This window comes from Aedes albopictus, chromosome 1 (genome assembly GCF_035046485.1).
Source record: "Aedes albopictus strain Foshan chromosome 1, AalbF5, whole genome shotgun sequence".
Classification (NCBI taxonomy): Eukaryota; Metazoa; Arthropoda; class Insecta; order Diptera; family Culicidae; genus Aedes; species Aedes albopictus.
The window spans coordinates 308,002,175-308,029,938 of NC_085136.1; the positions used below are offsets into that span (position 1 = coordinate 308,002,175).

At 38.7% G+C, this 27,764-nt stretch overlaps 1 protein-coding gene across 1 annotated transcript in view; it reads left to right on the forward strand.

The window, feature by feature from the left end:
- The window catches only part of LOC109408266 (uncharacterized), a 51,279-nt gene that overhangs the window by 13,588 nt on the left and 9,927 nt on the right, over nt 1-27,764 (forward strand). The window contains exon 3 of the mRNA XM_019681529.3: nt 4,217-4,327. Within this exon, the coding sequence (XP_019537074.2) occupies nt 4,258-4,327 (70 nt within the window). The 5' untranslated portion in view covers nt 4,217-4,257. The remainder of the gene's footprint in view (nt 1-4,216; nt 4,328-27,764) is intronic.

Sequence of the window (27,764 nt, forward strand, 5' to 3'; positions counted from 1 at the left end):
TAAATAAATTAGATCATTGATACATTTTTTGCGCGATTTGGTAGCGTTTTTGGCAATCGTTATTTTTTATTGTGACTGGCCATCCAGATCCAAAGATTGTTGAATAATTTCAAGAGAACCCATCTTAAAAAGTCCATCGTAAGGTTTCATGTAATTCATTACTAACACAAAACTTTTAGAAAATATAAAAAAAATTGGCCAGAAAAGAATAATTCTACTAGACAATTCTTATGCGCATTAGCCATTGTACATGATTAACTATATTGGTAATCATTAACTCATGCAAGGCCTACTGAGTGCGTCATGTTTGCATCTTAGGTTGGATTCATTTTCATAGAAGGAAGACGAACATCAAGCTGTGCAGGAAGTGCATTTCCTTGTATGTACCAAAAGGATGCCACCTTATAACAGCATGGTCCAATCTTGCACCGACAGCTACCACACACGTGAAAAGTCTTTTCGGCCATCTTCGCAAGAAGAAGTGCTAAATAATTGAGAACTCTTTTGGTATGATGCCGTCCCCCAAAGCCATCAGATTGGCAGCCAAAAACTGAAATTAAGTTTGATTAAGGAAAATGAGAAATCATGCCTGCCAGGAGAAAGAGAGAGACTATCTTGTCAAACACGTGTGGTGTAGCACGACTGGCTACTGCTGCCCGTTGGAACGTTATGATTAACGTGCGTTGGTTACGTTCTAGGATGAAGATTAGGAACCTTTTGGCACCACATCACCTCACTATATGAAGTAATGTGTGTAGTGACGTTGTTTGACGATAGGCTTATACTTGAGAAAAGTTTTCGACAAGTGAGAATGAGTACGACCTACCTACGCTAAATTCAATAGTGCCGTACCTCTTAGATTACACTAACTAAGTGAGACGAGATTAAATTTAAATTTGATTTAACTCAGGTAGTAGCTTTTGATAGTGAGATATGTGTTGAAAACGACGGTTTTGTAGTTCCAATCTCGTACTAATTGACGAACGAAGATTTTTCAAACAGTTTCAAGTAGTTTTAGCTCTTTCTAATTTTAGCCGTACTTTGTATAGTCAGCAATTAGGATAAGGCAACTGCATATACTAAATCAGCATGGAAAATTGGATCAAAGTACAAAATACTTGCGTACATTTCGGAAGAGTTTCTTCAAAACTCTCAACTTCTATTATGAAGAAACCACAACTCACGCATTCTGGTGAATATGTTATTTCAAGGTTGCGCCTGCCTAGGCTTTCAGCAGGATTAGACAAAGATGACATCGTCATAAGCGCTGGTTTTCTGCCAAGCATACACCACCAGTCTGTTCTAATTCTGATTCATAAATTCCACACATCAGAACATGACCATCTTTTTGCAGAATTTCTTCTGAAACACATTAGCTTCACCGGAACTGAATAATTAATAACGGAGAACGCTTTTATACGCGAGCTTTGGATGGCAGGAGACGTGTCTCCACAGCACTTTCAGTCAATTCCAGCCGCCAATTCATTAGACAACAGCTGAGCTGAGACCTTTTTTGTCCCTTGTCAAGAAGTCACGTCACACCAACAGCCAACCGTTCGTTGTCAGAATGTGACCCAGAATCTTCAAATCAAGATTTTTAAAGGCTCTCCGGGGAAATTTTTGCTTACGTGCAGTTGCACATTGCCTCGGTACGACCCCGGTAGACAAATGAAGGAACGAACGAACGGTGTGCTGCCAATTATTCACCTGGGACGAGAAACAAACTCGGAAAACAGCGAGAGCTACCGACATTTATGAATGGAAACAAGCGACTGGAATGCTAACACGATTTATGCAATATTAAAAACACTTTATAAAGAGTGTTTCTTTGGGCGGACTTTGAAGTTTGTGGTTGGTGCAGTGGCGTATGATGGGTGAAGATAGCACGAAGCTTCCTTCTTTTTCTTCCATCTTTTGATTTCTATCGTCTGTTCTTTATTTTATTTTCTTGTTTTTTTATTTGCTCTTTTTTATCATCTATTTTCTATCTTCTAGTCTTTTAGTATTTTTGTTTTGTAGTCTTCTAGTCTTCTAGTCTTCTAGTCTTCTGGTCTTCTAGTCTTCTAGTCTTCTAGTCTTCTAGTCTTCTGGTCTTCTAGTTTTCTAGTCTTCTAGTCTTCTAGTCTTCTAGTCTTCTAGTCTTCTAGTCTTCTAGTCTTCTAGTCTTCTAGTCTTAGTCTTCTAATATTCTAGTCTTCTAGTCTTCTAGTTTTCTAGTCTTCTAGTTTTCTAGTCTTCTAGTCTTCTAGTCTTCTAGTCTTCTAGTCTTCTAGTCTTCTAGTCTTCTAGTCTTCTAGTCTTCTAGTCTTCTAGTCTTCTAGTCTTCTAGTCTTCTAGTCTTCTAGTCTTCTAGTCTTCTAGTCTTCTAGTCTTCTAGTCTTCTAGTCTTCTAGTCTTCTAGTCTTCTAGTCTTCTAGTCTTCTAGTCTTCTAGTCTTCTAGTCTTCTAGTCTTCTAGTCTTCTAGTCTTCTAGTCTTCTAGTCTTCTAGTCTTCTAGTCTTCTAGTCTTCTAGTCTTCTAGTCTTCTAGTCTTCTAGTCTTCTAGTCTTCTAGTCTTCTAGTCTTCTAGTCTTCTAGTCTTCTAGTCTTCTAGTCTTCTAGTCTTCTAGTCTTCTAGTCTTCTAGTCTTCTAGTCTTCTAGTCTTCTAGTCTTCTAGTCTTCTAGTCTTCTAGTCTTCTAGTCTTCTAGTCTTCTAGTCTTCTAGTCTTCTAGTCTTCTAGTCTTCTAGTCTTCTAGTCTTCTAGTCTTCTAGTCTTCTAGTCAACTAGTCTTCTAGTCTTCTAGTCTTCTAGTCTTCTAGTCTTCTAGTCTTCTAGTCTTCTAGTCTTCTAGTCTTCTAGTCTTCTAGTCTTCTAGTCTTCTAGTCTTCTAGTCTTCTAGTCTTCTAGTCTTCTAGTCTTCTAGTCTTCTAGTCTTCTAGTCTTCTAGTCTTCTAGTCTTCTAGTCTTCTAGTCTTCTAGTCTTCTAGTCTTCTAGTCTTCTAGTCTTCTAGTCTTCTAGTCTTCTAGTCTTCTGGTCTTCTAGTCTTCTAGTCTTCTAGTCTTCTAGTCTTCTAGTCTTCTAGTCTTCCAGTCTTCTAGTCTTCTAGTCTTCTAGACTTCTAGTCTTCTAGTCTTCCAGTCTTCTAAACCTCTAGTCTTCTAGACTTCTAGTCTTCTAATCTTCTAGTCTTCTAGTCTTATAGTCTTCTAATGTTCTAGTCTTCTTCTGGAGGATCGACTGAGGATTTTAATCTACGATTTAAACGGTTACGCAGTCTTTTAATTTGGGAAAACGAGGTTTATTATTTGCCCGACGTTTCGACACTGGGGTTTTGTGTCATCTTCAGGGGTAATTAATTAACGAAACTGCGTAGCCGTTTAAATAGTAGGTTCTTGTCTTCTAGTCTTCTAGTCTTCTAGTCTTCTAGTCTTCTAGTCTTCTAGTCTTCTAGTCTTCTAGTTTTCTAGTTTTCTAGTCTTCTAGTCTTCTAGTCTTCTAGTCTTTTAGTCTTATAGTCTTCTAGTGTTCCAGTCTTCTAGTCGTCTAGTCTTCTAGCTTTCTAGTCTTTTAGTCTTCTAGTCTTCTAGTATTTAGTCTTTTAGTCTTCTAGTCTTCTAGTCTTCTAGTCTTCTAGGCTTCTAGTCTTCTAGTCTTCTAGTCTTCTAGTCTTCTAGTCTTCTAGTCTTCTAGTCTTCTAGTCTTCTAGTCTTCTAGTCTTCTAGTCTTCTAGTTTTCTAGTCTTCTAGTCTTCTAGTCTTCTAGTCTTCAAGTCTTCTGGTCTTCTAGTCTTCTCGTCTTCTAGTCTTCTAGTCTTCTAGTCGTCTAGTCTTCTAGTCTTTTAGTCTTCTATCTTCTATTTTCTATCTTCTTTATTCTGCCTTCTGTCGTTTTAATTTCTTTTGCCTTTTTCTTTCGTCTCTCATCTCTTGTTTTCTATCTTTAATTTTTCGTCCACTACCTACCATTGTTTTTTTTCGATTCACTCCCGATTGCTACACCCATGAAAGAGGAAAAAATCAGAAAAGTCGTTGTTTTCATAATGAAGATATATGAGAGTACGACGACATGCAGATCTGACCATATTCCCACGCTAATTCTTGAATAAGAGATAAAGGCAGGGAACGAACCTGACACTTGTTCCTGATTTTTTTCACAGCCCAGATGTTTCGCTATCCAATTATCAAAACTTCTGACTGAAATTCTCTTCTTCTTCTTCTTCTCCCTTTTTCACAGATTCGTCGCAGGAAAACAACCTTCAGCGCCCCACAGCCAAAATGCCTCACCTGTCAGCAATCTGCATCCTGGTGGTTGTTTCGGTTCTGGTCCACAATGCCAACGGAAAGCGTGAGTAGTGGTTGTTTATATAGCCCATTCCAATGAATTACGTCAGATTAGTATATGACGCCCATCGTCAGTGTAGGTCTCGTGGGATGTTGAAGATTGCATTAACCGAACAATTCGTCGTCGGGAATAATTAATTTCGTTGAATTGGTTGTTGGGGTTTTCCGGAACACGTGCAGCCACGTGTCCTCACACGGCTCGTTACAAATTTATGTATGAATTAATATTTGTCGATAAATTAACGAGCGAGTACCCTTGGTGATTATCGGTCAGTAAAGTGGGTTAAGATCATTATGTCATCGCCTACTTTAACTCTCTTCTGCTGTTAAACATTCGGGAAACGAGATGCATGGGAGATAATCGTGGAATTTAACGAAAGTCATTAGTTGATATTACCACTGCATTGGGTGTCAACAGTGAGTGTTATGGGATTGACTGCAATCCGAGGCATTACGTAGCTGCAACCAATTGTACAGTAATTGGTGGAGAATCGATTATTTCAATGTTATTCTTTAACAAATAGTTCCTCTGTTATTGATTGTTTCCGGTCAAAATTCATTTTTAGGCGGAATTACTTTATATTTTCCAACGTTTCGGCACTTGGTGTGGGCCTTCCTCAGGCGCACCTCATGGTGCATCAGGCCATGCGACAAACCAATCAGGTACTAAGGTAAAGAATGTGCTAGGATAAACATGAAATACTTAATAAAAGCGAACCAGCAGCGTGGTTCGCCCTTTTTCTTTCTCGGCATGTGTTCAAAAATAAAAAATGTAAAAAAAAACCAAAGTTAATAAATTCGCCAGTTTGCAACATGTCGTCTTTCGATCAAATGTGCACCCTCAATTTTTACTTTATAGGAGGTTGTTCTGCAATTTCAGCTACATCACATGAGATAGTTTATCATTTAATAATGTTCACAGGGCAATTAGGCGATAGCTCTGCCTTGTGAGCTCGATCGATGACACTGATATCTCCTCTTTGGAGCCACCATAGTAAAAAGTAAAATAGGCTAGAACCGAAGACGATTAATAATAATAGGGCACTACACGCCGCGATTGCTAAGTTATTTTTTTCCAAGTCTTTTCATGGTCTTGTTGTTTACGGTTCTGACTTGAAACAAAAAAATCGTTGAGGCGGTTTGATGTAATTAAAAATGTTGCGTTCGCTTGCATGGGTAAGTGTGCTGATTTATGACTTCATGGTGGCACGGTGACACCCCTCCAGGTGTCCTTCTAGGATTCCACAGAAGTTCCATCCGGAAACTTTCAGAGACATTCTTCGCTGTTTCTTCACAGATTTCTTCCAGTGCTTCTCCAGGAGTTTCTTCCGAAATTTCCAGGGAGTTCTTAATAAGATTGTCTTGGGGGTTCATTTAGGATTCCTTCTGAAGTTCCCTGTGGGATCCTTGCGATTCTTAAAAGGCTTAATCTGAGATTCCTCCAGGAACTCCTTTCAGGATTCCTTCTGAGATTTGGTACTATAAGAGACTTTTTCCGGATTTCCCATGGAATCCTCCAGGAATTCCAGCCAAAAATCTCATAAAAGTTGCTTTTGGTATGTCTTCAGATTTTTTTCTGACTTCAAGAAGGTATTCCTGGAAAAATGGAATTTGGGAAGGATCTGTTGGAGGAAAACCAGAAAGAACTTGTTTTTTGGGGTTTCTTAATAATATTTTCCTGAAATTCCAGCAATTTCACTCGGGATTTCTTTGGAAGTTCTTACGGGGATTTCTTCAGGAGTTCCTTTCGAGATTCCTTCAGGAACTCCTTCCAAAAATTCGTCAGCGATTCCTCCTGGAGTTTTTCATTGATTTTTTCAGAAAACATCTCCTGGATTCCTCCAGGAACTGCAACCGGGATTATATCTGGAACTATTTCTGGGATTCCTTGGGTAATTCCACTGGACATACATTTCCAGATTCCTCGAGGAACTACTTCAGGGATTATTCTGGGATTTCAGGGATTCCTCCGGAAACTTCTTCTTCCGGGAATTGTTTCTGGGATTTTTTCAGGAACTCCTTCGTGGATTCCTCCGGGAACTTCTCCTGGGATTCGTTATGGAACTCTTTCCGGGATTCTAGAATTTTGGATTTTGTAATTTCATTCGGAATCGTTCAGCGAACTTCTTCTGGATTTTCTTCACAATCTTTTTAGGGATTTCTCCAGGAACTATTTCCAGTACTCACCTTTGATTTCATTTTCTGGAATCCTGTAGATCCTTCTGAAATTCTTCCTGGTAATCGCTTTGGAATTTTTTCAATTGTTGCTAATGAAAATCCTCCAGGAGTTTATTGGTGAATTCCGTCAGTAGTATTTTGAGGAATTCATTCAGCAGTTTTTGTAAATGGAATTCCTCATGAAGTTCCTACAGGAGTTCCTTGAGGAAATTCTCCAACGAATTTCGTCTGGTTTCTTCCGACAGCTCCTTCCGGGATTCCGTTTTTCCTAGGAAGTTCAAAGAAACTTCTGAAGATATTCCAAAAGAAACTTTATTGGAATCTTGGATGGAAGAAAGGTTTCCCAGAACTCCTAGATAATACCCGGAAGAAACCAAATCGCAGAAGGCATCTCAGAAGGAATTGTGGAAGGAGTACAAGAATTTCAGAAGAAACTTCTGGAAAGATCCGAGAGGGAATGAAGGAATCCCAAAAAGAATCTCAGATGGAGCATCCTGGGGCATCACAGAAGGAAATTGTAGAGAAATTCTAGAAAGCGGGGAAACCACGGAAGGAATTCCTGGAAGAATATTAGGCAAAATTGGTGGGGTAATCTTAGAAGGAAGTATTGAAGAAATCTCGGCATAAATAAATAGAGAAATTTCGGAAGGAATCCAGGAGTTTCCGAAGTAATCTAAGAAGGTATTCCTTAAGAAATCCCAAAAGGAATCTGCGGAAGAAATCCGGACTACTTCCTGGTGGAATCTTGGCAAGAACTCTTGAATAAATCCCAGGCGGAACCTCTTTAGAAATCTCAGAAGAATCTCCTGGAAGAATGCCAGAGGGTACTTCTGAAGGAATTCTAAATAACTCCCCCGGGGAGAATCTCATCAAGAAATTCCCGGGAATTTCACACTTAGAACAGTGTAAACATTATAGTTTCAAAATTACGTAGTCAAATATGATCGAAAGTACCATAGAGAAATCAGCTGTGATTTGCACAATTGAAAAATTTTCAATGAGGGTAATGCGTTTAGTAACGAAGATGTTATAAAACTCTATTCGATGACAACAGGGGTCCGAGAAGCACTCACCTGACCTGAAGCAGCTCTGACCTATTTGCAGTTTGATGAAAACCACATTTACTGGATTACAGCTCTATTTCGCATGAATAATGAAGTACAAAATGTTAGATTATGATGGATAGTCGCTTTATTAAACTTTCAAAACCACACTTAAATGCACTTTTCGCATTTCCACTAGTTTTTCGGGAATGCAAACTCGTGGGTGTTGTTGCTTCGTACTAACAAAGCAAGCAGGTACATTATTCACTCGCGATTTGCTTCGTGATGCGAACATTTACATCTCTGCTTCTGGGTTCGTTCGGTGAGAGTGACATCTCTTCTCTGGAGCCACCATAGCAAAAAGTGAAGTAGGTTTAAAACCTGCCAACGTTGAAATGATTCATTATATCGCAATTGGCGTAGCTCGATTTTTGAAACCTACAAGCTACTTCCGTAGTTGTTAGTTGTGTGATATTGAGCAATATTTACTATACCCAGACAACCAATTTGCACGTATAATGAAGTTTATGTTCATGTTATACGTACTTTTATGCGGTAAAGCTACATCGCATAAGATTCAGTAAAAGTGCCTTATGCGTACAAAAGTTGAGGCGCTATACGTGCATTGACGGAAAAATAACGCTATATGAATTCAAGTGATATCTTATGCGATGTGCGGTGTGCACTATTGTGACGTAATATAGCGTCTTATGCGACTTAATAATATTCGAAAAAAAAAACAATTCTTGTCACCTCAGTATCGAACTAAGAACACCAAATCAATCACCAAACACCACTTATGAAACACACTGATTAATTGCCATGACATTCTAACTCACCTCAGTGTTTGTTGGAATGCACTTGGTTTCCCTGCGCTGTACATGTTCGACAAGCTATGTGGAGCTCAAAATGACGAAGCATGATTTCCCGCACAGTTATCACTACCCCTCTCTTGCTAGCACCACCCATTGTTAATTATCAGGTCAACAAAAATGATGACTTAGTAACTTGTTTTGTAACCATAATGATGACTGTTAACTTTCTTGTAGCTTTTTGCCACTCCAACGCACCTTTTTCAATGTTATCATATCACATCGCAATATACCAACATTAACGATTCTATCTTATGCGAGTTTGTATGCACATTTTAACGAGTTTATTTTTAGTTTTATGCGATTTAGTTTGTACACCAATGCGAGTTTAACTGACCTAATAAGAAAAGTACCAAGCGAAGTCGTATAATCATCGCAGTGCGTAATTATGCGAATTCAATTAACACTTTGCGAGTCCGCTCGAACTCTTTTGCGAATAAGTAAAGTTCGTCGCAATAAAACATCAGAATATCGTCTACTACGATGTAGTTATACATTAAAAAAGTTAATTTGCACTCTTATATGATTTTACCAGATGCATCGCAATAAGTTCAAAAAATAACATCATTTGCGATGAAAATTGTCCCTCAGCCGTATATGAATGCGATAGTGAGTAAAAATAGTGCTTTATACGATGTACAGCGTACATCCTTATGCGATTTCTGGTTGTCTGGGTATCTCATGCTGATCATGAGAGTGTGATTCAGAGCAAAGCATTAAATCGAATAGTTTATTTATTTATTGTCGTCAATCAATTTGTAGACCTTTACAATTATATGTATACTATATTCCAATAGTTGCTTAAACCTATCACCTAACCCTACTTGTCTCAAAAAATGCCTTTTTAAGCATATCTCTACTCATAGTCATATCAATTCTGTCACTATGTGTATTGTAACAAGACATCATTCTATTCAATGGCCCATGTTTTGCATAGTCTGTTCTGTGGTAATTAATTAAAAATAAGTTTCTATTCCTTAATAAACGAGTGGGAGCAGAGAAATTCAAATTTTCCAATATTGTGGGGGAGCATATTCTATTTGATATAACATCATTTATAAAAGCAATCATGGCAAAATCTCTTCGATTTTCGAGGCTATCTAAATGAATCAACATGCTCCGTGCCGCATAAGATGGTAGCGGTAAGTGAGCCCAGCCTAGTTTCCTTAAAGCAAACAACAAAAACTGTTTTTGGATCGACTCTATCCGGTTAATGTGTGCAACCTGATATGGAGCCCAAACAACACTACAATATTCTAGAAGAGGTCTTACGTATGTCACATATAGTGTTTTAATTGTATAAGGATCATTAAAATTAAAGCTAAATCGTTTGATGAACCCGAGCATGTTACTTGCTTTATATGTAATATTGTTATAATGATCAACAAAAGTTAGTTTCGAGTCCAGAATAACGCCTAAATCTCTTACCAGATTACGCCTTTCAACAATTTTCTCACCTAGAGTTACCTCTTTATGAGTTATGTTTAATTTTCTCGTGAATGTAATTGAATTGCATTTTTTAACGTTAAGTTCCAACAGATTTTTGCTACACCAGCTGAAGAAAATATCGATTTCATTTTGAAATATTTTTTTCAGATAGATGGTCTACTCTTGCATTACACAACAGCGGAAGGAGTGGACCTACTTGGCACTTGTAACAGACTTGACAGAAATACTGAAAGAAATCATAATTTTACAGCCGTGCTCCATGTTTGACGTAGTACTGCTTCCACCTGCCAATCACCCATATCTATAGACTGTTTCAGAAGTTATAAATACACTAACGATTAACTGCCATTTCAATTTGAGCACAATATCCAAAAAAGTTTCTTCGAGCTCTTATAGTAAGCATGCCAACGAAGCAAATAATACCAATTTTGTTGATGTTTCTGGTAAAAGTTAAAAAATAGGGCTCTGTAAATTAGATGATCAAAATTTGAAGTTGCACAAAGTGGTCAAAAAATGTAGCATAGTAGAAGAGAAAAAAATCTCACAGACAAAATATTTAATTTCCAAACACAATAAAAGTGGCTGTATCGATAATAAAAGATATTTCTCGATTGGTAAGAGTTATTTTTACAGGAATATATGATCAAGAACCATCACTACAGGCCTTCACGATACATTTTTTTTTGTTTCAACTTTCTCAACAACACCAGTAGCAACAGACGTTAAGCAAACGAATATCTTAATTACTGCTTACTGCATTCGTTTTTATGGTATGACAGGCTTTACCATCTGAAGGATCGAATGAGCTGAAAAAATAAGTTTGTTTAGATTAAATGCGTTCAGGAAAGCTAAGAAACTGTGCGGTAGTTCTTATGTTCCGTAGAAAACCTTAAAAAATAAGAAACTTGATCTCCGTAAAAATGTTGTGGAAATGCCTTTATCGATTTTTCCGAAATATTGATCAAGGCATTCCTTAGCCAACTTGTTGAGAAAGCGAATGTGATAAAAATTTAGAAAATTATTGGTATTTAGTGATAAATAATGTTGAAAATATTAAAAAACACCTTTGTGCAAATGCAAATTTGAAAAATTATTTATTTGTTAGAGAACTCGACTGTTTTTTAAAATATCAATACAATTGGAAGGAAATACAAAAATATGTAGTACAATATGCTATACTCTGAAAGAAGTTGGTTGAAATCATTAGAACAGTTCATTTAATTTAATAAATAAAGTGTATTTATAATTTCTGAAACAGTCTATACCTGTGAAGAAGCTTTTATCCTTATTTCAGATCTTCTCGACGCGTGCGTGATACGAAGTCTTTGCGGTATAAGTCAAAGTTTTCACGTTGCATTTTTGATAGACGGCAAACCGAATTTGGACATTTTCAGACGGAGCACGGAAAGAAACGTTTCTGGAGCATTGGATCCAGGCTGCGTGTTATTTAACGTTCGATTTAACCGATTTGCTGCAATGATTGCGCAATGCGCATGTACTGTGTTCTTCTCTTTTTAAGCTCTTTTACAGCACTCAGAGGGTGAAATGCATAACTGTTGTAAATATAGACCTGAAGTTATTTCAGTCCAACTAATTGCAATTTTGTCCCCATCTACAAGCGCAGTTACTAGTGCATCTGCGAGGTAAGTATGCACATCAGCGAAAAATTTCCACCTAATTCCAGTTACGAAGATGCACGCCAAATTGCATAACCAACCTTGCGGCAGAGAGCAAGCGCACACACCATTCCATACATTGTGATCTCTTCGTTGGCAAATTGCGGAACAAAATTGATCGAATTATCCGACCCGACCATACCGTGTGGTGGCGGAACTGTTGTAAAGCAGCACCGGGAACAGGACCAGCGTGTAAACCTTTACCTGGTAGGGAGTTGTCTTGCTTTGTTGCTGCTGTCGGATGATGTTATTATGCTTCTGGAAGCGCGTTGCTAAAAGAACTATCGCGCGAAAGTGGCCTTCTCCGCATAGAGTTTGTTTGGTCATGCCACGAAGAGCGCAAATCATTCCCTGTTGTGCATTTGGACGAGTCGGACGTGTGCTCCGTATCTCACCACGCGATAGACCTCGTAGAAGTAGAGTTTTTTCCCCCGCAATTGCGGAAGGTTTTTTATATCGTGCGTTCTCCTGCTTGTGCGAAGTGTAGTGTCGCAAGGTGGTATCCAGCGCAACGCGGAAGCGAGGTGCTTGCATCATCGTACATCAAGGTCAACGAATAATCGCATCCAAAAGTCATCATTATCGCCATCATCAGCCCCTCCGTCAACAAAGAGGACGGCGGCGACGGGTGCGAAGGCAGACGCGACGGACAGCTTTACCATCTGCCTGCCTGTGATAAATATCTACCTGCTCCGGTCAGATAAGTATCACTCTTTCGATACACTCTTTTGTCCGCCCAATCTGTTTTGATCGCTTTTGTCTATTGTATCCCCAGTCCACATTCGACCACGTGCTTTTTTTTTGACATCCATAACAGTGGTTCCCAAACTACTGTATACGGGTAAGGGTGTACAAACTGTAAATAACAGAACATTTTTTTTTGTTTTTTTTTTATTAGCTATTTTTTCTTTTTTTTTCAATACCGTTTTTTTGCATCCTACAGGGTGCGCTAAAACAAACATAAGAATTGAATTCGTATATTATTAGTACAAGTTTTTTTTTTTTTTTTTGCTTTATTTTTTTTTTCTACATATTATTAACATTGTTTGGTTTACAAACCAAACAGTTGTCGTCCTAAGGAAGAAAGTGCACTGTAAATACTTTAAGGTTTTTCTCTTCCTCTTTTGCACTTTTGAGTTATCTATATATATAAAAATGAGTTTGAAGTCCCTTTGAGGCAACAAAACTCACGAATGGCTGAACCGATCGGGATGACCCTTGCACGGTTCGGTTTGTATTCGTGGTGGCTGTGTTTATATGTACAAAAAGTTACAAATATCAACTAGAAAAGTAACAAAATTGATAAAGAACTGATTTTCCATGAGCGGGGAAGGAAATCAACACGACCGAAATGAAATCAATCTAGAGTGCGGTGCTATTTTGAGCTCAACAGTTGTCAAACCACCACAACCAGGCAAGACAAAGTTTGCCGGGACAGCTAGTTTTCCATAAATTTGTTTCCACATGGACGATTCGATTGGAGGCGAAACGCCTCCCAATGATATCATTGCTCGTACGCGGTTTTATCAGCCATCTTCGCCTGGACCTTGGGTTGTCTATTTCCGGCGCAAATGCAAACCATTGAATATGCTTTCGATTTCTCGAGAGCTGACGCGTAAGTATCCTGGGACCGTTATTCACCAAGTGAAAGCATCCAAGCTGCGTGTTACCGCACCTAGCTACAAAGCAGCAAATGAAATTGCTCAACACGAAGCGTTTACTGTTGAATACGCCGTCTATGTGCCAGCACGAGAAGTGGAGGTGGAGGGGAAGATCCTCGACGAAATGCTGACATGTGAGGACATCAAGACCGGCTTTGGTCGATTCAAAAATAGGTCAATTCCTGATGTGGCTATCCTAGACTGTAAACGCTTATCTAAGGTTTCCATGGAAGGAAATAAAAAGGTGTACTCGCCTTCAGCGTTTTTTCGAGTGACTTTTCCAGGTTCCGTCCTCCCGGAATTTGTTGTAATTGATGGTGGTTTTTACCCAGTGCATCTTTTTAGGCCGAAGGTTTTTAATTGTACCAAATGCAAGCAGTTTGGTCACAGTGATAGCTTTTGCGACAACAAGCCCCGTTGTGGCAAATGCAACCAAGCTCACTTGGAGGACTCTTGCACACAGGAAGCGGAAAAATGTAGCTACTGTGGCGGAGATCCACACGACTTGCAAGTTTGCCCGGCTTACAAAAGACGCATTCGAAATGAGAGTCGCTCTATCATAAAGCGCTCCAAACAGACATATGCGGAGATGGTGAAATCTTTTAAAACACCAGATTCCGTGTCTGAATCAGCTGTCCCAGTTGAAAATCCCTATCAGGAGTTGTCTTCCGATGATCAGGACGATGGCGAAACTGATGAGGGTGGATCTCTTTCGGAGGTACACGCACCTGGAAAAAGGAAGTCATCATCTTCCCCGGGATTGCGCCGAAAGGTCTTTTTAAAGTCTTCCCTCAAAAGTTTGCCTAATGATAAAGGAGACGGGGTAAACTTAAAAACTCCGAAGAATCAGGTTCCTCTAGCTTCAGCTCCATGTTGTAGCAAGAACCTGTCACCCCCGTCTCCGCCTGTTAAATACACTTCAAAGAGAAATAATCGACAAGGTAGCAAGAAAAAAGCTACCAAAGTTCCTCGCAGTTCAAGCAAGCCTCCTAGACCCAAGCGAGGACTGTTTACTTTTAGGGTTCTCGTGGATCGCTTATATAATGCCCTCAGCCTTCCAGAAACATTAAGAGGCATTATTGATATGTTTATACCTACAGTAGAAGAATATTTTCGGAATCTGACACAATCATGGCCCCTCCTTGCTGCGATCATATCTTTCGATGGATAATTCATCAAGTGAGGTACAAGATATGATCACTGTGCTACAGTGGAACTGTCATAGTCTGAAACCTAAATTAGACCTGTTTAAGTTTTTGATTCACAACTCTGATTGTGATATTTTTGCCCTTTGTGAAACATGGCTTTCTTCTGAAGATGAACTCAACTTCCACGATTTTAACATTATACGCCAGGATCGAGATGACCATTATGGGGGAGTTCTTTTGGGGATCAAAAAGACTTACTCATTTTATAGAATTCCAATCGCGACTCATCCTGGCGTAGAAATCGTCGCTTGCCAAATAAACGTAAAGGGTAAAGAACTTTGCGTAGCTTCCGTTTACATTCCTCCAAGAATTTCAATTAACCGCCGTCATCTTTGGAATGCGGTTTCTGCACTATCACATCCAGTTTTAATTCTGGGTGATATGAACGCGCATGGTACAGGGTGGGGCGAACCATATGACGATAATAGAGCGGCCATTTTCTATGATTTGTGCGACGATTTCAATTTGAACATTTTAAATACAGGTGAAGTGACACGTATTGCATCTGACGGCAAAGAAAGTCGTCTCGACCTATCACTGGGGTCAAGCTCACTATCATTCGATTGCTTGTGGAAGGTAATCGAGGATCCTCATGGTAGTGATCACTTACCCATTATAACCACCATAAAGCATAATAGTGAAAGGTCAGACCATCCAATTCAGGTTCCTTTTGACCTCACAAGGAATATCGATTGGCAAAAGTATGCAGAAGCGGTATCTTTTGGCATCGAATCATTCAATCCCCTCCCACCTTTGGATGAGTATCGATTCCTGTCTGAACTGATATATAAGAGTGCATTAGAATCACAAAAACGACGTGTTCCAAGTGCAACCTTCAAAAGAAGACCAGCCACATTAGGTTGGGATGATGATTGCACCCAGTTGTATCTTAAAAAATCTGATGCTTTCAAAACTTTTCGTAGGCACGGTACCTCAGATCTTTATCAAGAGTACGCAAAGCTCGAAAGACAGCTGAGAAACCTGCTGAAAGCGAAGAAGCGTAGTTATTGGCGACACTTCATTGAGGGTCTCTCAAGAGAAACTTCAATGACAACGCTTTGGAGAGTGGCTCGCAACATGCGAAACCGCTCTTCTTCTAATGAGAGTGACGAATACTCCAACCGTTGGATATTCAGCTTTGCGAAAAAGGTCTGCCCAGACTCAGTCCCAGCACAACCGATTTCTTGGGAAACATCCCCAAGAGACGGTTCTCTGGACAGACCCTTCACTATGCTGGAACTTTCTATGGCTCTTCTTTCATCAAACAATTCCGCTCCGGGACGCGATATGATCAAGTTCAATCTTCTAAAGAATCTCCCAGATATCGCGAAAAGACGATTACTGGACCTGTTCAACTCATTCATGGAGAACAACATCGTTCCGCATGAATGGAGACAGGTCAAAGTAATAGCTATTCAAAAGCCTGGTAAACCAGCGTCTGATCATAATTCATACCGCCCAATTGCTATGTTATCATGTTTAAGGAAATTGTTGGAAAAAATGATCCTATCACGACTCGATCATTGGGTCGAATCGAATAACTTGCTTTCAAATACACAGTTCGGGTTTCGCAAGGGCAAAGGAACAAACGATTGTCTAGCGTTGCTTTCAACAGATATTCATTTGGCCTTTGCGGAAAAGGAGCAACTGGCTTCAGTTTTCTTGGATATTAAGGGCGCCTTTGATTCAGTTTCCATAGGAATATTGTCAGAAAAACTGCACAATAGTGGACTTCCAGGAATTTTAAATAATTTCTTGTATAATTTGTTGTCAGAAAAACATATGAGTTTCAATCTCGGACAACTGACAACTTCCAGAATTAGTTACATGGGCCTACCCCAAGGCTCATGTTTAAGTCCCTTGCTTTATAATTTTTACGTGAAAGACATTGATAGTTGCTTGGAAGGACAATGCACGCTAAGACAACTTGCAGATGATGCTGTGGTTTCTCTAAAAGGCCCACATGCAGAAATGTTGCAAAGACCATTGCAAAATTCTCTAAATAATCTGTCAATCTGGGCAAGAGATTTAGGGATCGAGTTTGCTCCGCAAAAAACTCAATTGGTTGTGTTTTCTAGAAAGCGGAACCCAGCCCAACTGAAACTCAATCTTTTGGGAATAGAAATCGACCAGTCTTTGACTTCGAAATACCTTGGGGTCTGGTTTGATTCAAAAGGCACTTGGGGTACCCAAATTAAGTATTTGGTGCAAAAATGTCAACAAAGGATCAATTTTCTACGCACAATTACCGGAACATGGTGGGGTGCTCACCCGGAAGACCTTATAAAACTTTACAAAACGACTATTCTCTCTGTTATTGAGTATGGCTCTTTCTGCTTCCACTCAGCAGCAAACTGCCACCTAATAAAGTTGGAACGAATTCAATACCGTTGTTTGCGTATTGCTCTCGGCTGTATGCACTCAACGCATAATGCGAGCCTTGAGGTCCTGGCAGGGGTGAAACCTCTCCAGAACCGATTCTGGGAGCTCTCGCTAAGGTTACTTATCAAGTGTGGAGTGAGCAACACACTTGTCATTGAAAATTTCGAAGAAATGCTCAGTCTGAACACTCAATCAAAATTCATGAGAATCTATCTGTTCTACATGTCATCTGATATAAGCCTACCAAGTTATAATCCTCCCCGTGTACACTTCACTAATGACAGTTCCTCTGTTAAATACGATCTGTCCATGAAACAAGCTATTCATGGAATACCAGATCAACTTCGATGTATATCTATTCCTCGCATTTTTAACGAAAAGTACCAAAATGTCAATTCCTGTAAGAGATTCTTCACTGATGGGTCTCGCATAAATGGATCCACTGGTTTCGGTGTTTTCAATGAAAATTTCACCGCCTTCCGCAAACTTCAGGAACCTTGTTCGGTTTATGTTGCTGAGCTGGCAGCAATCAACTTCGCTTTGGGGATGATTTCCAACATGCCCGTAGACCATTTCTTCATCTTCTCGGATAGCCTTAGTTCGATTGAGGCACTCCGGTCGATGAAACCTGTAAAACATTCATCTTACTTTCTTACAAAAATAAGGGAGCAGATGGGTGCACTGGTCGAAAGATCATACAAGATTACCTTTGTATGGGTCCCCTCACATTGCTCAATTTATGGCAATGAGAAGGCGGACTCTCTCGCAAAGGTGGGCGCACAGGAAGGTGAGATCTATGATAGAAGAATTTCACATGATGAATTTTTCCATTTTGTTCGCCAGAGTTCTCTTCAAAGTTGGCAAAATGATTGGCGAGATGGCCAGCTGGGACGGTGGTTACATCCCGACTAGATGAACATAACAAGAATCTATCATAATTATATCTTAATGTGATATAACTAACAAATTATGTTATAATTTTGTTATGACATGGACTGTTTATTACTTTTTCAAACTAAATTATAACAAAATATATTATAATCTTTTGTAACTAGTTTTGTTACAAATAAATCAGAACAAACTCTGTTATAACTTTGTTATTTTTGCAACTGAACAAAACGATCAGTTGAAAAAATAACATAATTATATCAGAATATGAAATTATTTTAATTTTTAGCTATATTACAAAAATAATAAATTTGATTGTGTATTCGTTTTTTTTTTCATTGCTTGTAGAGCAATAGGTCGATGGATGCAGGTAACAGATCAAAAAATGCTTATAAGAAAACAGCTTAATTCTATGTAATTGAAAAATTTATGAAAAAACATTCAATTGCTGTTGTGAGGCTGCAGTTTTGCTTGATTTTTATTGCGTAGAATGCCGGAAGCGTATCCGGCTACCCTCAAAACTGAAACGTACTCATATTTTTTCAACTTTGAACCGATTTAAGTGAACTTCGACTCGTTTGAATAAGAAATCTTTTTTTTCATTGATTGGTTATGCGAATAGAACGATTGGGTTACGCGGTGTTCCCAAAAGTCCACATTTTCTGGAACATGTTTTTATGCTATTGAGGGGCCCAGATGCAAAGAGGTGTAAGTGACCATTTTGTCGAGTTTGAGCTGAGCATATCAAATAATCTTAAGATTTCTAGCTTTCAGGAACATTTTAAAGATTATTTTTATGATGATTAGAAAAAAAATACAGTAATCTGAGAAAATTGGGTTGATATTGAAATTCCATACATTTTGAATGGGATGAAAAACTGGTGAAATTCATTGTGAAGTCATTGTTGGAGTTAGCGTATTGAAAAGACATGGTCTCTCGTGAAACATGCTTCGTAATGATTACTTTGAAGTCAATACTTTGGGCCTAGGCTGAGCAGATATGCTATTGCAGCTGGTCTATGGAAAATTTCACGCGTATGGCAATTCGGGGTTTCCTCAACCCACGATGACCAGATCAGTTCAGTCGGTTTGGTTTAGATGGAAAAAATAAATCTGTATTTAATGAGATCAATATTGTCAAAATCGGAGAAAATTTATCGCAGATATAACCATTACATAGTATACCTTCTTTAGTTTATTGACTGCTGTTTCATATTATGAAGTAAAAAATAAAGACATTGCAACTTCTAGAAATTTTATCAGACTCTTCCGTATTTTTTTTATTTTATTCATTGGTTCAATTTCAGTTTTGATATGTTTATCTAAGTATTTATTTCCTTCTTTCAATATACCAGTCCCGTCCGTTACGGTGCCAAAATCCTATCACTTTTCTACGATTACCAATTCTTATAGGTTAAGTAAAATTTTAGCTTCAAAAAGTAGATGTATCACTTAATTTTTTTTTAATCTCAAAATTGAGTAAACTTAATTGGATTTATATGTCATTTTAACAGTGCTGCTATTCCAACTTCTAATTATAACTTCAAGAAGTACCGAACAGACTATGTATTATGAAGTAATGAATGTTAGTGAGCGTGGAGATAGCAAATGTGATACCTGTAGGAACAACAATTTATTTTCATTATGGATGTTATTTTTTCGTAACTACTATTATTTTTATAAATTGTTGTTCCTACAATACCTACTAAATAATTCTAATCAATAAAAATGTCAACTATGTATACGGACAATTCTGCTCAATTGATGATTGCATTTGTCTATTATAACTTTTTTTTCTTTCGATCTATTATTATTCGACCATATATTGTTTGATATTATATCATAAATATCTTTTTTCATTACTAAAACAATCTAAAACAGAATAAAACTAAACAGCATCTGCAGAAGTAATCATATCGGCATATGATATAATTATGATCAATTAAAACAAAGCCACATTTTACCTTCGCTCACGTAGGTACGTGTATGATCGCCGTTCTCGCAGCGCGAACAAAACAAAAAATAAAATAAAAATCATCTCCGTCCGGAAAGAATCTTTGTCGCCGCCAAAATGCACCCCACGACGAAGCTCAATCAACTAACAACTTTTTCGTCGTTCTCTTTGTTCCTTGATGGAAATAGCCGACGACGGGCCATGCGAACGCCACCACTGTTATTAGTGTTTCAGTGCGCATGTCTGCGCACCGCGATAGCGCTGTTGGTAAGAGAGAGAGGTTCATTGTTTGATCTTGCATTCAAATCTCTGTCTATTTTTGTCCTGCGACTGACAAACAAGAGATGGGGGAACAGGGAAACTGGCAATACGTAGAACCAGTAAAGCTTCTTTCGTCGCTCACTTCAAGTGCTGTGATAGCCTCATAGGTAAAGGCGACTGAAAATTTACGATGGCAGGATTGGTGGTTCAAATCCCGTCCATGTTTGTAGGTTTTATAATCAACTCGAAAGTTTTTTTTTATTTGACCTATCATTTTCTAAAAATAGAATAACACACTTAAAGTAATTACCCAAAAAATGAGTAAAAAAATAGTTTTACCCTATTTAATTTTTACCCTAATATCAAACTGTATTATAATTTTGATATATTTTATCAAAAACTTAGAACAGGGCTTGATATATTTTTGATGTATTTGTAACAAACTCTGATACACTTGTGTTAGAACCCTAATGATTTTTAGTTAGAATGTTTGTTATTTTAACAACATCCTGCATCTAAATTATAACTGCATATGTTAGAAAAAATCTGTATAACATAATAACATATTATGATATAATTTTGTTATGATCGGCTAGTCGGGATTCCATTATTCCTAATGTTTCTTTGCGAGTGTGGTGGTATGGTCTGGATGTAAGTCGCAATTTCATTCGCGTGATGTCAAGACTTATGTCCAACCATTACTCGCTAGACGCGCATTTACACAGGATTAACCTCGCGTTGAGCAATGTTTGTACTAAGTGCGGTTCCGGTTATGATGACATCGACCACGTAGTTTGGCAATGCCCGGATAATGACGCCTCCAGAACGCTACTTTTGGATACCCTTGAGGCCCGAGGTAGACAACCCTTTGTTCTTGTGAGAGATGTGTTGGGGACCCGCGATGTCACATACATGGGATGTATTTTCGACTTTCTTCGCTCTGCTGGTATAAAAGTTTAATTTGCTTGTGTTTTCTTCTCCAGTTTTTTTTTTCTCTGTTTTGTCCTCTTTGTGTTACCAAGCTGCTCCTGGCCATCCGGAAAACCAAGTCCCACAACAAGTTGGTACCAACACCACAAGGCACCGAATACGCTAGCAAGATGCGATTCACCCCCGGATGAGCAGCAGTGAAACCTTTGGCCCAATCCTTACCCTGTCCATCCCTCAAAATGTGACCTTCTAACCTCGAGCTGCCACGAGTTCCCTGGCTTCCACCCATTACTAACAGATATCATTAAAAAGTTATTACTCTGTATAATGTATACTATTAAGTACAAAGAAAGATCCTTGGCTCCGTAAAGCGTTATACGCGATTGAGCCCCAAATAAACGAACTAGTTAAAAAAAAAAAAGAAGAGCGCAAATGCTATCTAGTGGGTGTGCTGGGCAGCCCCGGAACAACTAAATATGTTCCGAACCACCAGGTCCGAAAGTTAAACATAAATTGCACTATTTATCACACGTATGCGAGGTAGACCAATTCTGTGTTGGTTAGAATTTGGATTAGCTTTCTGTGGTTGTCGAATTCGAATCTCGAATGCAGGTGCACATTTCGGATGGTTGGTTTTGAATAGCGGCATAAGATAAGGAATTGAGTTGCTACTGGTAGCTTAAGGTCCTCTGTTAAGGTTCATCTTTACAGCGTTTCATTTCAGTCAACGTCCACGACCGAAATAGATAAAGCAACTAGTGCTGTCCTTCTGGACCATTTTGACTAAAATGGTCCACTCCCCACAGCTGACTTTGGGCCACACTCATTGTCTCTTATTATCGTCAACGGTATTATCACAGAGAACAGACATCCAAGTCCAGTTCCAAAACTGTGTAAGGAATTTAACGGCCATTTGAAATCGGCAACACAAGTGGCAATAGCGTGGCGCTGCAATCGGTTAATTTCCCATACTAATTTAATTCACCACTTGAAATGTTTCAATTCACCACTGACTGTGGCAATATGGTGTTTGGTGGCGTTAGTGTGTCATCATGTATTGGTTTGCAACCATACTCAAGTAAAGATTCAAATCCTTACACAACTTTCCGAATGAAATTTGTTCTTGCCTGGATGTCTGTTCTCTGTGGTATTATTGTGATGTGATGTGTGTTTCATATACTGCTACTAGTCTGCCACAACCTAGGTATCGTCGTCGTCGTCGTCGGCGATGAACGACGTTTGCATTGAGAAGGAAATTGATTTTGAAGCATGCTTCTGCACCCACATGCCAACAACGACGCTACCGGTAACAAGTCGCACACATGTGAGGGGAGCTGCACCAAGACCCCAAGTCGGTTGATAGATACCTGGGTTGTGGGGATTGAACCGTTCGAACCACAAGCGAACCCCCCTCATGGAATAATGATTCAAACGAAAAGGGTATGAATGTCTTCCTTATCTGACTAGAGGCAAAGGATTTTTGCTTCTATCTAAACAATGAGCAACAGAGATCCGCCCAGGAAACCGTGTCAACGATGGAAAGTGCTAGAATAAACTGGTTCATGGCGGAAACATTATTGAAAGCAAGCAGATGATGCGAATGTTTTCAATTGTTGATGCTTTGTGACATGTGTGCGCTGTTAATAAAATATCAAATGAGGGATCATTCATAATATTCATTGTTGTTCGATTGCAGCCGTGGAATGAAAACCCGATGTTGATTGAATATTTTTTTATTAATAGCTCAAGGTATTGACCTAGATATCAGTAAAAACATAGATAACAGACATTGAAGCTCGAACAAAATTTCATTAAAAACGTTTGTATAGAATTGAAGTGTACCTCAAAGCCACCAGCGGAAATTGCTCAACATATAAACTCGTTTTAAATACATGGTGGCGCTGTTAGTTGATAAAATGCCCTAGCGATGCTAGCGCTTCAATGACAAAAACGGCAAATCCGAGAAACTAAAATGACAACACGTTACTTTACATGACCATTGCAAAGTTTTACTCAAGGGAGACAATGAAGATGAACGTCTGTTTTCTGAGAGTAAAAGTTTGCTAAACATAAAACTTGATGTAAATTTAATGACCGAAAGTAAGAAATATGGTGCTGACCTGGTGCGATGGTTAGAGCACAGAGAACAGACGTCTATCTTCGCTTTCTGCCTTGTGTAAAACTTTGTAACGGTCATATCGGAGTATGTGGTTATGCTCCCGTTGCGCGGCGCTAGCGTCCCATCACTTTCATTGCACTAAGGGCCAGAATCGCAATCTAGCGGAACTAAATTAATTACTCTTAAACGAAGCATTTCTGACACATAGTGTCTTCGACAAAGTTGTTTGACATCAGCAGGGGCATCTATTGATGAGAACGTAGTAGTTCGCAACTCGTCCGCATAGGTGGCGCCACCATCCAACTTATTTGTTTTACGTCCTAGAGACTTGGCGTCTTCGGCAAAGTTGTTTATATTGGCAAAACAAACAACTTCTTCTCAGACGTCAAAATTCCACAGCCTACTGTTTTCAAGTTATTTAAAAAATAAAAACAAATCAATGAAAAAACCGTTTTTTAAGCTAATTTTGACATTTTTACCAGAAACCATGTGAGTTTAAATTTTTTCCTAATGCATATGTGTCAAGCAAATCACATTGTACGGGAATATGTTGAATATTATCATTAAAAATTTAAAATAAAAATACAAATTCGAAAAAATAGTGTGAATTTCAACCCTTAATATCTCACGAAGCGCAAAAAATCGCAACATAAAATTTTCAGCAAATACGAAGCAATACTAGGTGAACATACTGCCAAAAATTTGGAGAGGTATTTTTTGGTGTTTTTTAGATAATATCTTTTTAGTAACAGTATAAATATAAGTAATGTCAGCATGTAACTTTTTACTGTTACACATTAGAGAGTTTATGTCTTCGAAAAAGTTGTTCATTTTGACTAAATAAACAACTCTTTCCTAGACGTCAAAATTCCACGGCCTACTGTTTTCGAATTATTGCATATAAACTAGATTATATTGATAAAAAATGACAATAAAACACATTTTGATGCAATACTATGAACTATTTTTTAATGTTTTTAATTTTACGATACATAGAAGTTCAAGCAAATGCCAGTTTACTATTGTCAGCATGGGTCAAGATATCGTTTAATTGTTTGCATGTTAAGTGTTTTAAGCTTAACCTATTTTGTCAATCATTTTTAATTTTAGAGCGCGAAATATCTTATCGAAACCTTGTGGATCTGTTTCTGGATGGAAAGGACGTTGATCGAAGATTGTGGAAAAGAAGCTCCACGAAACTGACATGTTCATGACCTACTATGTATCGTAAAAGTAAAAACAATAAAAATAGTTCATAGTATTGTATCAAAATGTGTTTTATTGTCATTTTTTTATCAATATAATCTAGTTTATATGCAATAATTCGAAAACAGTAGGTCGTGGAATTTTGACGTCTAAGAAAGAGTTGTTTATTTAGTCAAAATGAACAACTTTTTCGAAGACATAAACTCTCTAATGTGTAACAGTAAAAAGTTACATGCTGACATTACTTATATTTATACTGTTACTAAAAAGATATTATCTAAAAAACACCAAAAAATACCTCTCCAAATTTTTGGCAGTATGTTCACCTAGTATTGCTTCGTATTTGCTGAAAATTTTATGTTGCGATTTTTTGCGCTTTGTGAGATATTAAGGGTTGAAATTCACACTGTTTTTTTCGAATTTGTATTTTTATTTTAAATTTTTAATGATAATATTCAACATATTCCCGTACAATGTGATTGGCTTGACACATATGCATTAGGAAAAAAATTAAACTCACATGGTTTCTGGTAAAAATGTCAAAATTAGCTTAAAAAACTGTTTTTTCATTGATTAGTTTTTATTTTTTAAATAACTCGAAAACAGTAGGCTGTGGAATTTTGACGTCTGAGAAGAAGTTGTTTGTTTTGCCAAAATAAACAACTTTGCCGAAGACGCCAAGTCTCTAGGACGTAAAAGAAAGAAGTTAGATGGTGGCGCCACCTATGCGGACGAGTTGCGAACTACTGCGTTCTAAGAAATAGATGCCCCTGCTGATGTCAAACAACTTTGTCGAAGACACCATGTGTCGGAAATGCTTCGTTTTGGAGTAATTAATTTAGTTCCGCTAGATTGCGATTCTGGCCCTTAGTGATTGTTGTATTGTCATATTTGTTTCCAGTGCTCGCCGTTTTTGGCCGTTTGGCGCTCGTGTCGCTTTGTGGGCTAGTGTATTTTAACGATAAACACTGCCATCGTGGGGTCAAATCGACTTTATATGTGGGGCAGTCTCCGTTGGTGGCGTTGAGGTACACTTAAATCCTTTACACACGATTTCGACGTATTTTTGTTCGAGCTTAAATGTCTGTTCTCTGTGGTTAGAGTACTTGACTATCACGCCGAGGACCTGGGATCGAATCCCACTCCCGACAAACTCGCTAAATGTGAGTTCTTCCTTCGGAAGGGAAGTAAAGCGTGGGTCCCGAGATGAACTAGCGTAGGGCTAAAAATCTCGTTAATACAGATACAAAAAAAAAAGAAATATGGAGATCTGCTATGAATCGTAAGCCAAGCCTATCTGCATTTTGGGCAAAATTGCGTTCATGGTTGTTTTGGATCTTTCTTTTGATGTGTCAGATCACGTGAATAATAAATATAATTTGTTCTGTAAAATCGAAAAACATCACTGCTACCACAGAGACTAGACGTTTAAGCTCAAACAAAAACACGTCGATATCGTGTGTAAAGGATTTAAGTGTACCTCAACGCCACCAACGGAGACTACCCCACATATAAAGTCGATTTGACCCCACGATGGCAAAGTTCATCGTTAAAATACACTAGTCCACAAAGCGACACGAGCGCCAAACGGCCAAAAACGGCGAGCACTGGAAACAAAAATGACAACACAACAATGTAAGTGATGGGACGCTAGCGCCACGTAACGGGAGCATAACGACATACTCTGATATGACCGTTACAAAGTTTTACACAAGGCAGAAAGCGAAGATAGACGTCTGTTCTCTGTGCTAATACAACGATTTTTATTAACATTGCTATTGAATGGTTCCAGTTGGCTCCAGCAGTGAAAAGTGTAGTCAAGAACCTTTACTTATATCATTCAGTTTCCAGCGCTGGAAGTCCGGTAACGACTCCATCGTTTGTATTCAACCCGTCGTCTCTAGTACTCGAGAGTCAACATTCTGAAAAATTCATTGCAAGCTCACGGAAGAATAGTAGTCAAGAACTCTGAAATCGTATGGAAAATCGCGTAGAATGTTAATAGATCGACATTCCAAACTAAAAATGTGTAGAACATAATATCATCACAGAGAACAGACGTCCAAGCTCATACCACAGAGAACAGACGAACATGCTCGAACAAAATTGCTCTAAAATCTTGTGTAAAGAAAAAACAAGCTCAGTAGCGACATCGACGGTGACTTTCCCACTCAAAAACTTGTTTCGACACCATGATGGCGCTTTCTGAAGAAATATTTCACTAGCGCACCTTTAAATTCTCCTACTCAGATTCTGAGTTGTATTTGCTTAAATAAGAAGAAGTTTATGATTATTTCACTAATTCAGCAACAGAATTTGAGCAACTCATTGATAATTAGTTTAATTATTTTCAATAAGAAACAAGTTGAACAAGAATTCAATTAATGTTTTCCAAGTAAAACCAACACATTCTCTTGGTGGAACTATACTAGGGTGTACACTTGGTGACACTAGCGCCAAAAGGTAAAACAACAACAAATTAAAAAAAAAAACAATTCACACCGTCTTCAGCCAGAGGCTGCACAGATTGAACACATTACTTACACTAGACAGCGGACAACACACAGAACACCCAGTGGCCCAGTGATGAATTTTTCGTTTGACGAAAAGTTTCCACCGACTGGAGCGGGAATCGAACCCACACTCCGAGGCTTACGATACGCCTAGACGACTGCCGCCGCTAACCGTACGGCCATGAAGCCCACAAATTTGTACCCCGATTCGAAATTTGACAGCGCCGCGTAATGGCCACATTCCCAGTTATTTCAAAACAACCGTTGCAATGCTTTACACACCCAGACAACCAGTAATCGTATAAGATGTTGCATAAGATGATTAAGTGGAGGCGATATGCGTACACTTTACATGCGCCTAAATGGAGGCATGCACGTATATGGCCTCCACTTTATCATCTTATGCAACATCTTATACGATTACTGATTGTCTGGGCAACTACACTACATGAGCTTGGACGTCTGTTCTCTGTGCTCATACTGCGCGGTTGTGTAAAGCATTGCAACGATTGTTTTGAAATAACTGGGAATGTGGCCATTACGCGGCGCTGTCACATTTCGAAAAGGGGTACAAATTTGCCGTTGTTTTACCTTTTGGCGCTAGTGTGGCCAAGTGTGCACCCCAATATAGTTCCACCGCGAGAATGTGTTGGATTAACTTGGAAAACAATAATTGTATTGTTGTTCAACTCACTTCTAATTGAAAGAGATGAAACAAATTATCAATGGGTTGCCAAAATTTTGTTATTGTTAAATTTTGAATTAGTGAAATAATCATAAACATCTTGTTATTTGACCAAATACAGCACAGTCTCTGAGTAGGAAAATTTAAAAGTGCGCCAGTGAAATATTTCTTTAGTAAGCGCCATCCGGATGTTTAGCAAACGCCATCTTTGCAGGGTTGTTGTCCGGCATTCTTGCAACATGCCCTGCCCACCGTATCCGTCCAGCTTTAGCCACTTTCAGGATGTTGGGTTCACGGTAGAGTGCAGCGAGCTCGTGGTTCATCCTTCTCCGTCACACACCGTTCTCCTGCACGCCGCCAAAGATCGTCCTGAGCACACGTCGCTCGAAAACTCCGAGTGCTTGAAGGTCCTCCTC